Source organism: Accipiter gentilis, chromosome 15 (genome assembly GCF_929443795.1).
Source record: "Accipiter gentilis chromosome 15, bAccGen1.1, whole genome shotgun sequence".
Lineage (NCBI taxonomy): Eukaryota > Metazoa > Chordata > Aves > Accipitriformes > Accipitridae > Astur > Astur gentilis.
The window spans coordinates 22,130,837-22,148,337 of record NC_064894.1 but is presented as its reverse complement, the minus strand read 5'-3'; the positions used below and the strand labels follow the sequence as shown (position 1 = coordinate 22,148,337).

Here is a 17,501-nt window from a genome sequence, read left to right as displayed (position 1 = left end):
AGGCTCAGTTAGGTCTTTACAACACATTCATCACTTAGCTAACTAGGAGGATAAAGAAAGGTCCCAAAAATCCAGTTAGAATTTGGTCCTGTGGAAATACAGCAATGATTCAAGAAGCCGTAAGATCAGCCTACCTTGAAAACAGCAAACCAAATTATCACAGTGTTTTGGACCTGTAGATATCTTACTTTTATCTTTCTCAGTGTACTGGCTGGCCACAAGCAGCAGCTGGTACTTAGCCTCCTTCAGGTCCTCTAAAGCCACATCATATATTATGTAAACCCCTCGCTGGTCCTGTGTGTGAATATATCCATCTTCACTAGTGTGAAAGTTGTCATGGTTTTCCACCTCTGCAAACTCCATGAACTGAGCACTGTGGACCTATGCCGTGAAAAAGAAACACAGAGACACAAGCAGTCCGTTCTGCAAGGATTGCAATTCTGTACAATCAATGTATCTAAGGTTGGACCAGCCCTAGAAACGTGGTATTTAGTCATTAGCAAAGAACAAAAAAAAAAAAATATTGCCAAAATATTAATTTTTACAGGTAACACCCTACACCGTGGCTTCATTTATACTACCATGGAGTAAGACAAACTGTACAAAATTTCTGTTGTGCCTAGTTTTTCCTTCAGGCATATAAATCCACAAAAAAGCACCAAGAAGGCATCAAAACGAGATTAGCTCTTGAACTAAGGTAGAACATTTTTCTCTTTTTTCTAATTTTGCTCAAATTTGGCAAAAAGTGTCTTAAATTCTGATCTTCAAATATGAAGGCAACATATTTTTAAAGCCTTCTTGGGTAAGTTACACTTGCAAGATTTGGAGATAAGCTCTCACACACAAAGACTTTAGCACTAATCAAAAGGAACACCCATTGACTGATGTCCCAAATTGCTATGACTGCAGCACTTGTTCAATAGAATACTTTTCAAAAAAAATTTCTGCATCTTTAAAAGAGAATCATCTACCTTGGCAGTGAGTCACTAGTTAGCTTGGTAACACCCCAGGCAAGAATCCAGTACTGCAGTCAACAGAAGTGACATTAACATTCAAAATATTCTGTTTCTTGACTAGGAGTGCCACAAAGGGAATTACAGACATCTATGCTTAGGTGTATAATTACAGAAGTTAACCTCCCAGTGTAAACAAACACTTGGGATAGGGGTATAGCAATAGAAGCCTTTAAAAATGGTTCTTCTTGTAAGAAGTTAGCAAGTAAATACAAGCTCCTCATTTTCCACTGTTTGTCTTTACTGTTTCCTGGTATGTAATGCACCTTTGTTCTCACTTCAGTGCCAAATAATGGTATACAATGTATTGGGACTCCCTTTTTTCACCTGGATTTTCAAATTCTATTAAAAGGAAGGATGGAGGAAAGGAAAAGGTATTTGTTTTAGTCATGGAAATCTTGGTCACATTTAAAAGTACTGGGAAGAACAGCTTGCCAGCTTCATAGATCTATGCTGGATCAGAATTCATTCTTTACCATAAAGTTAATGAGGCAGCCCTGCAAAATGTGCACCTAATTTGAACATAACATTGGATCAGCCTGGTCAAAGATTTTTTTCCCTTTTTCAATATGGTGTTCTGCACTCTCTGTTCTTTCCTTACTTTTCTGAAAAGACTCTTTGTGTAGCAGCTCTTAGTAACTGGATGCAGAATTTGCTAAAGGTTAAATCAAAGCCCTTTACAGAAGAATAAATTTTATTTGATTTAGGTAAATAACTGAGCAACTACTGGGCCAACTTCACTATAGTGTTATCAATTAATATGTGTGATATGATTGAAATAACCAGGGAGCTTCTAAAGTCCTGTGTACAGCCCACATCAGTTAATGTTTAAACCAGGGAAACAATAACTAGACATGATTTAGGGTTTAGGAACTATTAGACAATGGGGCTTTATGTTTATGCTTATGTCAGAAAAGGTAATGGATTGTGGTCTGGTCAATAAACCTTGAAGAACCACTTGGAACTGCCAAGATTAGGGAAGAAGTAGGCAAAAGGTAGTTCCTGCAGGGGGAGATTGCAACCACTGACTCATTGACCACCTACTCCAATGATACCACCTACTCAAAAGAAGACAATGAAGGAAGAAGACAGAGTCTGCACACTAATTTATATGAGGGGTGAAGAAGAAAGAACCAATCTTTAAGGAAAATAACAATGAATATGTATTAGTTAAGCGTGTAAATGTGAGGATTTTTGAGACAAGGGTGTGCTGTCTTGAGACAGGCACCCATTCATGCACACCAATGAAATTAATTTGACAATACCTCGACTCTGTGTGTTACTGGCTTGCACACTGGATAAATGAACCCCGTTCGTGGGACAAAAGGAGAACATCAACAGTTTAAGCAACATGACTGTAAGATGACTGTAAGCAATGCTGTCAGTGCCCTTTGTTTTGTATCCACACAATGATGTAATTCCCATTTTTTTGTCCTGAAGCAGAAATATGTCAGAGAATGGAATGTGATGGCAGGGGTGAATCCACATTGTATGGATTTTTATTATTTTAATTTCTCTTTTAAGAAAGGGCCTTCCTCCAGACCCTGAAAGACTAACAGCTTTCCTAGGTCAGAGCACCTCCATGGTCCCTGGAGGAGTGCCTATTTTCTAGCACGGAAAGGATGCCAGCTAACAAATTCTACTGCCGGAACAGAGTCCTGGCTCAGGGGTGTACAACATTCTTCTCACACACACCCCTCCCAAATCTTCACATGCCACAAGAACTTCAAGTATGTTACTATTTCAGGGTTATCACTCCACTGGTATCTGATTCTAGCATGATGTTGCCATCACAAACTTCTGAAACAAGGGTGTACTGGGGATGGCTGAGTTTGGCCTGGTTATCAGTGTTGAAGAGTGTGTTGGCAACATAGCACCCATTTTTAAAAGAAGTGAAATGTTTTCTCCTCCTTCTTTACCGCATCTCAGGCTTGCTCAAGGTTTTGAAGGATATCAGTATTCCTTCATCCTTGAAGAGCCAAAGCTACTGTGTTCCTGTAAGTTTTGTCATCTTTTCTTCCCTTTTTCAGCTCTTTAACAGGTATATTTAACACTGGGGGTTTGTTTGTTTGGTTGGTTGGTTTTTGGCTTAGGCCAAGCCATAACAAACAGCAGCACTTTTTCTGCTACTACTTTTCCAAAGATTTTTGAAAGTCCAAATAAGTTTCAGCTGATTTTCCTTTACCCAGTACTGGCGGATACTGCTGATACATGCAAAGATTCTAATAGGTAAGTTACAGTTTGCTAAAGTTCAGCAAAACTCTTGGGGTTTAGTGGAACCACATGTAATCTAATTTATTATCTCATTGTTTCAGCAATAAAGGGCCATCTGCGTTTCTATTCCATGTTTTACTTCAGCTTTGTTTTTAATTTCTTGTTTAATCATTCTGTTATTTCGTCTATGAAGCTCAGATCTAAATAGCAGATGAATGAAGCTTATGATGGTAATATACTACTGTTCCTCAAATATTAGATAACTAGATACTGAAGACCAAAACGAGCTAGAGCACTTCCGAGTTGCTTTTTAATACCAGTAAGGGTCTATCTACTCCATGGCAAAATAAATGGCTCAGGTGAACTCTGTAACATGGTAGGTCTTGCGCCCTTCTCTGTATGTTATTAGCCCACCGTATCCGAGATCAGGGATCACTCCTCCCTCTCCTATCCCACTCATATAAGAGAAATGTGGTGTGTTCAAGGGGTTTCGTTTGGAGAGATGAGTTTAACCCTCCTCTCCCTGCGCCTTAACACCAGCAGCTCTGTACTCCTGGGGCAGTGCTGCCATATCTCCCCACCGTGGGACCCCCTTGGGCCTAAGGAGTGAAAGAGGTCTGCACCAGCACAGCCTAGTTAGACCACTAACTAAGGGCTAAAGGCCCCCTATCTGTCCCAGGTAAATCTGTATTTTCCTTAGCACTGTTCTCAATCAATTGTCACTGGTTGGGCAGTGCCGCTCCAGGCCCAGGCTGTGTCTTGCTCCCCTGTGCAGACCCACAGTTACATCCCTTGTGGCAGAGGTTTTCAGTGGAGAAAGAAGATGGGGAGGACAAGTCACAGCCTCTTTTCGTTCCTCCACCCTGGCTAGCCCACTTCTCGACTGCAAGGAGGAGGCGTACACCCTGCCTAGTCCCCAGCAGAGAGGAGTTGTGCTTTCCCAGAGACAATCCTGTGGACTCCTACAGTTCTACACCATTCCTACTCTGTTGTTAAAGCACGGGTTAAAACAGAGGATTTAAACACTCTGCAACAGGAATGCTGCCTTGCTTGCTAAGTACCACTCACACAGGTAACTCCACATAAACAACGTCACTCCCTCCCTTCCTTCAAAAGGAAAGAGAACTTGAAAATAACCATAAGGAGATTTTTCTAGAGATATTTCAGTGTAAGTCTTAAAACAATAGCTCTCTTCTCTTAGTTTCTCCAGAAACAGGCCACCCACAGAAATATTTAAATAACATTCTTGCAGAAAGTTATAAGGGTGAGTTTCAGGGTTTGGCATAATTGGGACAACATCCTGGATTCTCCACCAAGTTGATCCCATGGGTATCCTGAACTGCCTGTTTCTGCAGCCCCAGGCACAGTAAGGCCAGAGGAGTGGCCACTGCAGATTCAGGGCTCCACACTCCGAAATTTGGACATCAAATTTCCAAGATTCTTGCTGTCTTTAAAAGCTACACTCCAAATTTCTCAAGCATACAAACCAAGGATGGCAACATTTGCACTGTTGACCTTTCTCAAAGAATATACATCAACAAATGCATTATCTGTAGGACTTGTGTTTTTGAAGGAAAGCTGATCATTTCTCACCATTTCTTAAAACTCTTGAACAGGGAAACACATCAATATTAAAAATATCTGAATTCTTGTCAAAAGTACTTCTTAATTTGTCCCGGTTTTCTTGGACCACATCAGGATGTTTCTCATCAGCCACATTCATTCTGTGAGAAATAGGCAAATGCTGGAGAACCTGGAGTTAAGAACATATCTGCTGTTGTTCTCTCAGTCATTTAGAAAGCATACAAACTATTCAGTTGCAAATTTAGTAAGAAAATAAAGCACAAAAGAGAAAAAGCAAACCATAGTTATCCATTGTGTGTAATTCCAGAAGTTTATTTACTGTCAATGACTTGTAGCACTCACATAATAAAATCATTAAAGAAACTAGATAAAATAAGGAAGTATTCAGATTTGTTTTCAAAAAGTGATGCTTAAAAAACAAATACTCCTGAAGTCAACAAATTGCTCATTGAGATGACTCAGCCCCTTGACTGGTGTCCTGCTCTATCAAAACATTATCACAGTAATAATACAGAAAAAACGTCTCTCCAAGCTTTCTCCTTCTCATCCTGGATCTCCTCAAATCCAAGCAGCCCAACACTATCTACACTGCACCCAGAGAGCTCATTATTCCACTTACCTGAATTCAGCTTTATCATTGTCGTATTTTCTTTCTAGTAAAATCAGTCTGCTAGAGGAATTGAAAGTCATAGGTACGTAGTCTAGCAGCAGAGGCAAGATTGCGGCTGTGTGCTCCCTTCTCCAGCAGCTCTCTAACTCCCTCTGCACGACATGAGCCTGAATAACAAGAGGTTTTGCTTCTGTCCCCTGCAAACGGAGCACGTGTTGAACACATCTCGTTTTCAGGATACAAAACCAACCAACCAAACAAAAAAGGTGGTAAATACAGAAAAATGTTGAGGCTTTGACTTTAATCGGGAGTTGTCGCATAAGCAAACTCTCCAGAGCCGGGTCCACATTATTATTCGAATAAATGAAAGGTTGTGCTCTTTTACTAATGTGCAAACAACATTACGAGGCTTCCCATTCTGTCTTTACAGGCCCAGATTCCAAAAAACATATCATTTTCTCTGATTTTAATTTTCAGTTGCTACTTGTTAAAGAGCAAAGAGAATTTTTTTAAGCCGGTGTACATTTTAGCTACCTACCTGTAAGCCTTTCTTCAGTATTACCTCCCTTTCTTTTCTGAAATAAAATGCATCCTTTGGAATTGCAGCAGAACAGCAGAAAAAAAAAGTTCAACAGGATGTTACATACAAGCTGGTATAAACCAAACATTTGTCAGGCCCAACACAACTCAAATGGTGAAGTTAACAGTAAGCAAGTTTAATGGTATGAAAAACCTATAATAAAGCAGCAGAATTTATTTAATTAGCAGCCATTTTTTGGCAAATGGTTTGCTTCCACCTCTATTTTTTAGTCAAAGCCCTTAAAAAGTCCATCTGGATGCTTGTCAATCCTATGGACACATTACTACAACCCACAACTCTGCAGTGGAGTTCCTTGACAAACGTCCTTCACAATTTAGTCAACTTCCTCCCTAATGTGCCTGTATCACAGCAAGAGGGGCTGAGAAAACTTCTGGACGATAACTATTTTTTAATTCTCATGCATCAACATTGGACATGAGCAAAAGGTTCTTCACTTAGAGGGTGGTCAGTCACTGGAACAGGCTCCCCGGGGAAGTGGTCACGGCACCAAGCCTGTCAGAGTTCCAGGAGCACTTGGATGATGCTCTTGGTCATCTGGTTTAGTTTTAAGTAGTTGTCCTGGTTTCAGCTGGGGTAGAGTTAATTGTCTTCCTAGTAGCTGGTGCAGTGCTATGTTTTTGAGTTAGGTATGAGAAGAATGTTGATAACACACTGATGTTTTCAGTTGGTGCTAAGTAGTGTTTAGTCTAAAGTCAAGGATTTTTCAGCTTCTCATGCCCAGGCAGCGAGAAGGCTGGAGGGGCACAAGAAGTTGGGAGGGGACACAGCCAGGGCAGCTGACCCAAACTGGCCAAAGGGGTGTTCCAGACCATGTCACATCACATCTAGTATATAAACTGGGGGGAGTGGGGGCAGGGGGATCGCTGCTTGGGGACTAACTGAGCGTTGATCTGCGGGTGGTGAGCAATTGCATTGTGCATCTTTTGTATATTCCAATCCTTTTATTATTACTGTTGTCATTTTATTAGTTATCATTATTATTTTATTATTATTATTATTTTCTTCTTTTCTCTTCTATTAAATTGTTCTTATCTCAACCCATGAGTTTTATTTCTTTTTTCCGTTTCTCTCCCCCATCCCACTGGGGGGGGTGTGAAGTGAGCGAGCAGCTGCGTGTTGCTTAGTTGCTGGCTGGGGTTAAACCATGACAGTAGTCCTGCAAGGAGCAAGGAGTTGGACTCAATGATTCTTATGGGTCCCTTCCAACTTGAGATAGTCTATGATTCTATGGTCAATATACTTAGAGGAAGCATACATTACATAATTTTAATGTAACTGAATACATTGAATTTATGACAATTAAAATAGGTGAAAACTGGACCATTAAAAAAAAGGGCTCCTAAGCCTTGTCCAAGAGCAATACAAGGCAAACTCCACTGGAACACTTCAGAGCCCTAAAGAGGTAGGACCGGGAGGGGTTTTATGATCATCTACCACTTCCACTGCTCTAAAGCAGGAAAACATAAATCTGTTCCCTAAAGGTGTTTGTCTAACCTGTTCTTAAAGTCAGGTGGTCATCACGGATGGTCAGCAACCTCCCTGTCTAGATATCAGTGTTTATCTTTGGAAAGCCTGAATTTTAGCCCATTATTTTCTGTCCTATACATAATTGCAACAGAAGTTTATTCCCTTCATCTTTACAGCAATCTCCCACGTGTCTCAAGACAGAATCTAGAGAAAATGGAGTGGAGACGTAAGTCCAGCTCCCTTCCTTTTTGTCTCAAGTGTCCTAGTCAAGTGTTCTTCACCTCTGTTTTCCTCCACATATTCTGCAGATGGTCTACAGCTTCCTTGAAGCATAGTGCCAAACCTGGGTACAGTGTCATAGCTTGCATCTCATTATCGCTGAGGAAAGTAAGAGCGTCTCTCTTATATATGACCATTCTGTTTATACACCCCAGTGTTATGTTAGAAGCTACATCCTCTTCACTATTAGAAGGAAATACTTGACATGATAAGGAGATTTAAAGTGTTGTGTACAATATTCAACACAAAATCAATTTAGTTTATGTTTTGACATTCCCTTCCATTTCAACCGTAATTCTGTGGGAGACACACAATGGAAAAGCTGCTATTCTTGGCTCTCATGTATATTCAGGTCTTGAAATCGAAGAGTTATATAGACACATGACTTTTGTGTCATGACAAAAAAAAAAGCCAAGAAGAGATATAATGCATTACTATAATCTCACTCTCTCCTTCATTCCCCAGCAAACTCTTGTTACCTGTATGCCCTACTCGGTGTTCCCTGGAGTATCCTGTTGTCTTCTATTTCTGCCTTTAGCTCTGCCAGCTATGCTGCTAGTTCTTGTTCCAGCTGCTGCACCTTCTCAATAGAAGAGATCTGGTATACTTCATCCATTTTGCCTATTTCAGTTTGGCAGACCAAAAGACAAAGCAGTCAAGAAGAAGTTCCTTTCTCAAGAGCAAATCACTTGTGAACTCTGGACCTGGACAACTGTCCAGGTAAAAACACGAATTCCCACTCCTATATAGACAGTATATAATAAGCAGCAAAAGAATTGTTTATTCAGCATCTCCTTTAACAAAAAGAATTTTCTTTTAATATCAGGAACAGAACCGGGTGAATATGATTTTTCCCATTTTGATTGCCAGCCTGAGGAAAATAGGAGAAAAAATGTTTGGGGCAAAAATTTTAAAGTATCCTTCTGCATCCCACTAACAAATGCTATCTCCTCCCTCCTCCACCCAGTTTCTTAAGGACACTTCAGGAAGTTTAGGTAACCAAATATTAAACTTGATGTGCTGAATAAAACATTTTACAAAAGAATTGAAACTTTTTGCTTTCATTTAAAAAACCAAACCAAACCAAAACAAAACACTGACATTCAACACCTACTTTCTCCCCATTTCTCTCACCTGAAACTATTACTTGAAGTTGACCAGAATAAAAGGAATGAAAGTATTTGCAAGAAATGCAACTTTTTGACGAATGTACTTTCTACAAAAAATTCACAAATACCAAATTCACTCAGTTCTAATGGGAAACACTTGCTTTGTGAGAATCTCTAAAGTAGGCATGCTCTCTTCCCAACATCTGGAATTACAGTTATTCTATTCACTTGTCAGTGAGGGACATAATCAATTAGAAACTAAAAAAAAGGGAAATTGTCTTTTTAAGGGAAGCAGCAAGTCATTGCGGAAAGATTTAGGGTTTCTTTCTTGGAAGCAAAGGGGAAGAAGAGGCTAGTTCGTTTGTAATCAATCACAGAGCAACCATCTGTAGCATCTATTTCTCAATGGTTTGCAGAATCTGTTTGGCTGCTCTGGGCATAAAGTCTCTCCTTTTTTCTTTCATGAGAGACCACTGAAAGGTAACAGCTGTTGGTCCAGTCACAGATTTGACTTGACAAACACAAGAGATGGTCAAGAGGCTGAATACAGCAGTGTAGGATGTACCTTTTGGGGGCTTTTCTTGGTTGATAGTACCCCAAGGTCTTGGGCAAATCCTTGTCTCTTGTTACGGGACTGGCCTCGCTGATAATAACAGCTACAAACTAAGCAACTGTGGGAAGGAATCAGAGAATTCAGATCTCTGCACTTGAATTTCACGGCTGAGAGAAGAGGAAATTCAGGTAAAAAGGAATACAAAGAAACACCAGGGAACAGGATGACTAAAATGAGGAAGGAAGTGTTACCTAAAAAAACAGACTAAAAGATTTTACTGAAGGCAGCCAGGGATCTGGGTGAAATCAATGAGAAGCAGCCAGTATATTCATACACTACAAACAGATGCCTATATGAGAGCTTGGATTAACAACATAAGACTTGAAATCTGACACTGTAAGCATAATATAAACAAGGCAGAATAGCAACCACACCTTGGCAGCAGGATGAGATGCTTTGGAAAGATTGAATTTATGGTAAAGGTACTGAGATAGATTTTAATGAATTGACACTTAGGAATGGCTAACACTATTCAAAAGTCAAAGGGATTCTATGTGCATTAGATTTACTTACTTTGTGGAATGAAGATAAAGATTTTTACTAGATTAGTACTAAAAAAAAAGTCTGCCGTGCTCTACAAATGCCTTCAATTAGTCACTGAACTGAGATCGTATTTCAGACAGTTTTGGTAAGTAGTGAGAACACTGGAAAAGCAATCATAATCTGGGTTAGAATGGAAGAACGAAACCAAACCTGAATGTAAAGTGTTAACATCCAAAAGGATCTAATTTAGAGAAATTAATGAAAGTAATTAGAAAACTCAAATGCAACTAATGCCTTAAGGATCCCAACACTGGAGAAGCTGGAGAATCTTTAAATCAATGGTAAAAAGCTAAATGGAACTTGCCCTCAGAATAAAAGCAGGGGAAGAGGTTGGAAGCAAGAATGCTGAAGCCAAGCAAAAAGTCATGAAGAGTAGGCAGAGAATCACAACAGGAAAAAAAAAAAAAAAAAAAAACAAAAAGAAAAAAACCTGAAAAAATCAGAGGGCCGGGAAGCCCTGAACTAAAGCAAGCAATACCAGCTAAATTAAAAATTGCTAAGGAAAATAAAGAGCAAGCAGTTCTTCAGCTATATAAATAAGAAGGATCCAAGATAAAAGAAATGATACCACTCTGCAGGCAGTGGAGTTCAGGTAAAAATAATTCAGATATGGCTGTAAAACTAATGGCAATTACTTAGCTCGGCTTTTTGAGAACACAGAAGTAAAGTTAGGGTAGCAGAGTGATGCAGTGGGAATATAACTTACCGTTTTGAGGTATAGAGCAAAACTTTTGGCAAAATAGTAAAGCTGCCCAAAAATAAATTCAGGCTGCAAAAAGAAGTCATCTTAAGTACCAGCAAAATAAAATCCTATAGTAGTCTGTGTCTTCCTGAACCACACAGCACCAAGATGCTGATTTCCTAGTTTCGGATCAGTGAGACTACTCATCGTGAGGAAGTTATGGTAGGCATGTTCTCAGGCCCAGGACTTACCCAGTACTTCTTGAAGATTTTGAATAGCTAACCCAGAATCCCCAGAAATCAGAGGAAAGAGTTCCACATCGCAGCAGAATTTATCTGGCCAAACTCTTGGTATAAATATCTCCATTTTAGCTCATCAATCACCCCAAACTCCCTCTGTAGTCGGTAGAGGGAACCAGGCATTTGGGATAAGATTAATCTAACATGTTTTAGCTGTTACCTTAGGGTAACACTTTCAGAAATGCTTGCTTCTCTCTGCAGATGGAAGAGAGACTACAGGACCCACACAGGGAACCCATGGAGACCTTCAGGTAAGCACCAGAGCTGCAACCCAGGTGACTTGCAGAAGCTTCAACAGGCCCCAGCAGAGGATACTGTAGAGGCAGCCTTGCCCACTTCAGTGCAGGCAAGCTGAGGAAAACAGAAAATGCTTCATCAGAAATAAGAGCATATGTTTTATTACCCCCACATCTTTGGTTTTTTCTGCTATAAAAATCATCGTGTGTTTGTACAGTATTCTTATTCTGGGAATGTCTTTCTGTCCACATAAACATCTGCACTTAGTTACATTAGCCAGTGTCCAAATCCCAGCGAGATCTTGCTCTGATTATTTTGCTGGGAGTGTTTTTGCCAGCTTCTATTCCCAGAACACACTGGATTTATAGCTACATCCAGCCTCCAGCTTTGCTGGTTAGAAGATTGTAACACACACGCTCAAACTGAATGCCTTTTGTACTAGGACAAAGTCTTTCCAGCAGGCTTAAGTAACAAGCCATTAATTTGTGCTAGCATATTTCATTAGCAGCAGGAAAGTGAACTATTGTTGCACACAATTTGCTGGTCTGTATTTTTAATTATACTGTTTGACCTACGTATTTTGTCCATTTTTGTTAATGTCTAGCCATCCCTAGATTCAAATACTAACAAAACCTGCTGTGGCAATTTTGCATAACTCAGCGTAAGAGAACCCAAATTTTGAGTAAATAAACCAATTAGTCTTTTTGGGGATCGCTGTGTGGTTTTGTCTGCTGCCCTGTATAGCTAGATTCAAAACATTCATAAAAACAAAGAAATATACAGTTTTGTGTGAGAAGACAAACAAAAATATGCAGGACATAAATCAAAACAAGGATTGTAAAAGAGTAAAGCAAGCACTTACTAAGCCAAAACATATTGTTCTTGTGAAGAAGCCTGCTCTGACCACTGTGCTTTCTCCAAATGTGCATTTATGGAGTTCCAGGCCAGAACTTTTTTTGGAGCGTGAGACATGAAGCATTCAGATCCCAGCAAAACTCACTGCGATCTGCCTGCCTAATTCTCACAGAGCTGAACCTCGCCAACACTTGTGCACGAGCTTAACTTCACCACGGTGGTTTCTGCAGAATTATTCATTGCTGTATACTTCTTTGAAGACTTACTTTATGTGATTGACAATTGCCTCAAACTGTCAATAGGCTAATAAAAAAATACATAAGCTGATCTCCTACCCGTCCCCCCCCCCCCCAAGATACAATCTGAAAACAAATTTTCTGCATTTCTTCAAGTAAGAAAACTTGTTTGGGATACACTTCTTTTATATCTGGTTTGACTCTCTCAGTCCATGCTGAAGCACATCTGCTTTGCTTTAGTGTGTGAAAAGACATGCACTAGAGAAATAAAGGCTCCAGAAAAAAAGCAGCACAAAAGAATTATTAAAACACAATGAAATCTTCTGAGTTGAAATACAAGTGATGTACCTCTGTCAACTAACATAAGCTTGCATGTCATCCATTCCTGTTTTCCCCTCTCCAATCCCAGCTCCTGGCTCTCAGCAAGACAGCTTTTTCAGCTCCCCGTGCCCCTCTGAAGCAGGCAGAGATGCAAAGCACCCAGCTGCCGGCAGGACCACATTCAGCCGTTTCCCTTTCCCTCCAGCCACTCACCCCACAGAAAGGCAAACAGAGCAGTTTTATCCTGGGGCGGGACAGCCCCCATTGGCACACATATTTGGAAGACTGACTCTTCAATGCTTCCATTGTTTAAGCACTGTCCCATCCAGTACCTGGCTGACCGACCCAAAGCTGCCGCCCTCCGCCGCAGCCCCTTGTCCCAAGAGAGAAGCCAGGGCCCTCCTTCTCCAGCTCCAGCTCCAGCTCCAGCTCCAAAATGGGCCCCTCTCCCCAGGTTTCTTTGGCCAACAAAAATACCAGTCCAAGGCACAGAGTGAGCAGGTCACTGATGTGCCGGCTCCCTGCCTGGACAGGCCCAGCTGTCCCTATAGCAACCCCAAGCTATAGGAGCTGCAATGGCCTCTCAGCCCCCAGCTGCAAGCCCGGGGGGCTTCTCGCTCTCAGTAGTGCCACTGCCACCATGCAAAGTCGTTCCACCTGGTTTTATGCATTTGGGGCAAATTGCTGGCAATTTTTCTCTCTCAATCAAATGCCTAACAATTTTTGCCTAGGGCTGGACCGCCGGGTGAAATACAACACTTTAGACTCCTCAGGGCTCAGTAAGGGCCTTCTCGCTTGCTCTTTCACACACTGGTACAGAGCTTCAGAGATTATTTAACTACGCCTAGGAATGGTAAAGGCTTATCTCGTGGCAGCAGAATACCTACAATCTGAAAATGTTAATAGCAGAAATGCTTACTTTTGCCTCCGGTATCAGCAATTCCAGTGTCCAGAAATGCATAAACCTACCTCAGAAACACTATCTATACCAGGAAAATGCCATGTTTAGAACTGTGTTTAAGCATTTTTCAGTGTACAACGTGCTTTTCTAAGCCAGAGATAATCCATAAGTAAGAAAGATGTATATACAATTTAAGAGAGTGTAGGAAACCCATACCCAAATATCAGTTGAACAACTTGGTCTTCCACAGTTCTGGTAAAGATGTTTAATACATATAAATTGCCCCTCTCAGCCAAAAAAGCTCACACATGCAATTCCTGTCACAGATTGTAACAGTTTATTCAAAATTTAAATTAATTGTCTGAAAATTTCCCTAATCCTTTCTCTCAAAGGGTGCCAGAGCAAAACTTACTGATCCAAAGACACAACTTTCCATTAGGACCATACATTGTTACCAGACTTCATTCAAAACGCTTGACAACAGAGCATGCCTCCAATTTTCATTCACACCTGCACAGGGGCTTGAGAAGGCCACTACATTTTCTTTATACCAGAGATCTACAGCAAAACTTCACTGACAGATCCTGTGGAAGCTATTTTTTTCTGACATATGCAAACACCCAGGAAAATCAGTATCAGTCAGTAACCTGAGAACAAGAATTTATTCCAACTAAATAGCCAGCGTCCATTCAAAGTCACCGTTACATCTTTTACCACACGTACATAGCCGTGGATGGAAAAGAGCAGACTCATCATAAGCATGAAGACCTATCTTGCATTTGTATGAGTACACAAATTCCACAACATGTACTGGTACACAGTTCAAGGTCTCCTCTACGACAGCTCAATTATTTTATACTGTGGTAGAAGCAGGTTCTGTTGATGAGCACCCAAGTTTTGGTAGTGGCCCCCTCCATGCACTTATCAAGAACACTCTCATGTTGTCATGGTTTAACCAAGTCATGGGTTGTGCTTCCAGTCCCTAGCTGTTCCTAATACTAAGACTGTCAATAAGCTTATAGAGTAATAATATTAATAATAATGAAAATGCATATAAATAGGAGACAATACCTCTTCTTCTGTCCCAGTTGCAATGATCTGAATCTTCAGTTATTTGAGAAAAGGAAAACCCCTGTTTTTACTTGAACAGAAGCACTAGCCCAAATCATTCTGGAAAAACAAGCTCTGTATCTCCTTGGCAGTGGGGGGAACAGGACACCAAAGATTGCATACTATTTTTTTAAGTATAAAAAAGGTATAAAATTTTATTTGACAACTCATCAAGTAAGCATTTCATTAATCCATTAAAACACTTTTTTACAAGTCAGTGTAGTTGAATTATAGCTACTCTACATGAAAGTTAATTCTGAGGTGAACAAACTGACTAGTGAATAGGCAGTTTAGAATGTGTATCTATATCTATGCTACATCTATTTTATTTTTAAAAGGTATTTTGTGAAATTAAAAGTTTACTACCTGTCAGACAACTTCAAAAACTTCGAACGCAGTAAACTTCAGAGCTATTGTTCCCACGTGATATCTTTTTTGAGTGCTGACTGAAGTTTCTGCACATTTTTTAGCAGCTGAAGAGAGCTGCTTCTTTTCTGCCCAGGACAAGGTTTAGACATAGTTTCTCTTACAGTGACTGCAATCTCCTTTGCTTCCTTTTGGTCAACACACCTTAGTTTGAAATGAGCTGCCCCTTGGTTCAATTTCTGAGTTTTCTTCTTTAATTTCTTCACCTAGGAAGAAAAATTACTTATTAGAATGTTACATACTTGGAAAACTAAAGCTGTAGAGCTTACCGGACTTTACCAAACTCCAAACTAAAGATGTCTAAGGGACATTAAAAAAAAAAGTCGAAACCTACTAATCTTGCACACAGTTGTCTCGCTGTAACAGAAAGCACTACAGAAAACTGACCTTGCCCACACAGAAACCATTACAGAAAACCATCCTCAGCCACTCTCAATAGGTTGCTGAACCCCACCACTTCCTAAGGTAAAAACGTTTGCTTGAGAGAGACAGAATATCATGTTACCAATTTATATTTACAATGGTCTTTTTCCATTTCAGATTGTACTACCCTAAGCAAAAAAAAAACCCCAACAAACCTATAAAATGTATACTGTTTATTATCGGTTACTGTATCTAAGCAGTTTACTCTGAAGCCTCATAATGAAATTGGAAAACAGAATAAATAGGGTTGATTACTAAAGAATGTTTTTTTAAATGTCAAATAATAAGTCTTGACTTGCACTTGGCATGAAAAGGTCACTCCCAAAGATAAAATTAGGCTGGAAGCATTCCATATCCCAATTCAGGCTTGAAGTCCATTTCTAAAAATAACTAACTTTAATTGCATTCTAGAACATATTATTAACTGTGAAACAGTTAATGATGACTACAGCATTTTTAGTGTGACAGGTTCTAAAAGCAGAAATATGCATCAGAAATATTAAGATTGGTCTGTACAAAATACAAATAGAAATGTCCGTGTGCAAAAGCACCAGAAAAAATGATACAGGCAAAGGGTTACAGGAGTGGCCTGTATTGATAACCAGGGCATGATGGACAGTAATCAAACAGACAAATGCAAAGAATGTGCTACTGACATCATGACCCTAAGATGTGTGCTCTGATAAACTGTACCAGAGCACAGATTACTTGCCAGCAGATCTGCACCCTGATAATAGGCAAGGATGACAACAACGTTGCACCACATTGTATGTGCTATTCCTCTTCTCTTCATCCCAAAATGAAGGCAGACTGTAGTCACAAAGATATGCAAAAGGAAGAAACAAAGGTGCAGTTGTTGTCCATTGTCTAAGGTTCCTGGAGGATGAAGTCAGCAAGATTCTGAGGCAAGGAATAGCATTGTAATTGTTGGCTCCTCAAGAATGTAAGAGATTTATCAAAAAAACAGTTGACATCGCCAAGAGAGGCAGTAAGGACTCAACAGTCAATGTCCTTGGTTTATATTGCTAACATGCATCTCTGACAATTCTGCTTTGACATAAGCACCTCTGTGCTTGCAATTACGTGGACAAGTTGCTACAAAAGGGTTTAGCTGTTCATCAACAGAAGAGTTTTTTAATACGGGAACATATGAAGAGCTGTTATCTACAGCTCTAAAACAGATACTGACAGAATGCTTACAGGTTAGGGGTTAAACAAAACTGAAAGGCTTGTCTGGCTATGATTTTAGAGAAGCTGTGGCCAACAGATTATTTGGTTAATAAAATGCTTCAATATTTCAGTAATATAAAAGACATTTAATCTAGTCTGTACAGGAATTATAGCTTCTATTTTCTCATTCCCCAGAGGGACAGGACACAAAGGAAAGAAATCTCAACAGTTTGACTTAAAGCAGTGAGCAGAAGTGACAGACTGAGCAACCCAGCTCTGTATTGCAAAACTGCCATAGGGCAGGAAGTTTTCCAACTAGCGTAGATATCTAGCTGCCAGCTGTAAGCACTTTTTCTTGATCAAAAGAAGTAATTGGAGGTACAACAACACGGAGCTGGCAGCCTAATTATAATCACCCCTACTGGAGCATCCTGGCTTAAGCATTCCAGTGACATTCTAGTTAATGACAACAGGAGGCAGAGTTGTGGCAGCCTTTCAACTAGTGTTGAAAATTTTCATCTAGCTAGAGAGTTTACATTTTATTCTTACAGTAGCCTGATGCTTTTTCAGCTTGGATATTTGTTCTTCTTTAAACTCCATTTGTTTTACAAGGCAAGCCAGCTTGTGTTCTAGGTCTTCACGAACTTTGGAGTCTTGAGCCTCCTGTATCTGCTTCAGAAGTTCTTGATAGTCACTATTAAAGACAAGAATGGCACACTAAGTATTCGTGATATAGTCTCTGGGATTTCTTCCAATACTTTCAGTCTATTGCAGGAGTTGCTAGCCATTTTGTCCAGAGTACAGCAAT

The 17,501-nt window shown here is 40.0% G+C and overlaps 1 protein-coding gene across 7 annotated transcripts in view; it reads right to left on the bottom strand.

The window, feature by feature from the left end:
• Positions 1 to 339: 339 nt before the first annotated feature.
• Positions 340 to 17,501, bottom strand: part of CEP57L1 (centrosomal protein 57 like 1) — a 38,323-nt gene continuing 21,161 nt past the window's right edge. For all 7 annotated transcript variants that reach the window (XM_049818138.1, XM_049818139.1, XM_049818140.1 and 4 more), the window contains 7 exons: positions 17,243 to 17,387; positions 15,041 to 15,306; positions 8,248 to 8,389; positions 5,960 to 6,013; positions 5,431 to 5,618; positions 4,821 to 4,980; positions 340 to 381 (listed from right to left, as the gene is read on the bottom strand). In XM_049818138.1, the coding sequence (XP_049674095.1) occupies positions 15,085 to 15,306; positions 17,243 to 17,387 (367 nt within the window). In that variant the 3' untranslated portion in view covers positions 340 to 381; positions 4,821 to 4,980; positions 5,431 to 5,618; ... (1 more) ...; positions 8,248 to 8,389; positions 15,041 to 15,084. The remainder of the gene's footprint in view (positions 382 to 4,820; positions 4,981 to 5,430; positions 5,619 to 5,959; positions 6,014 to 8,247; positions 8,390 to 15,040; positions 15,307 to 17,242; positions 17,388 to 17,501) is intronic.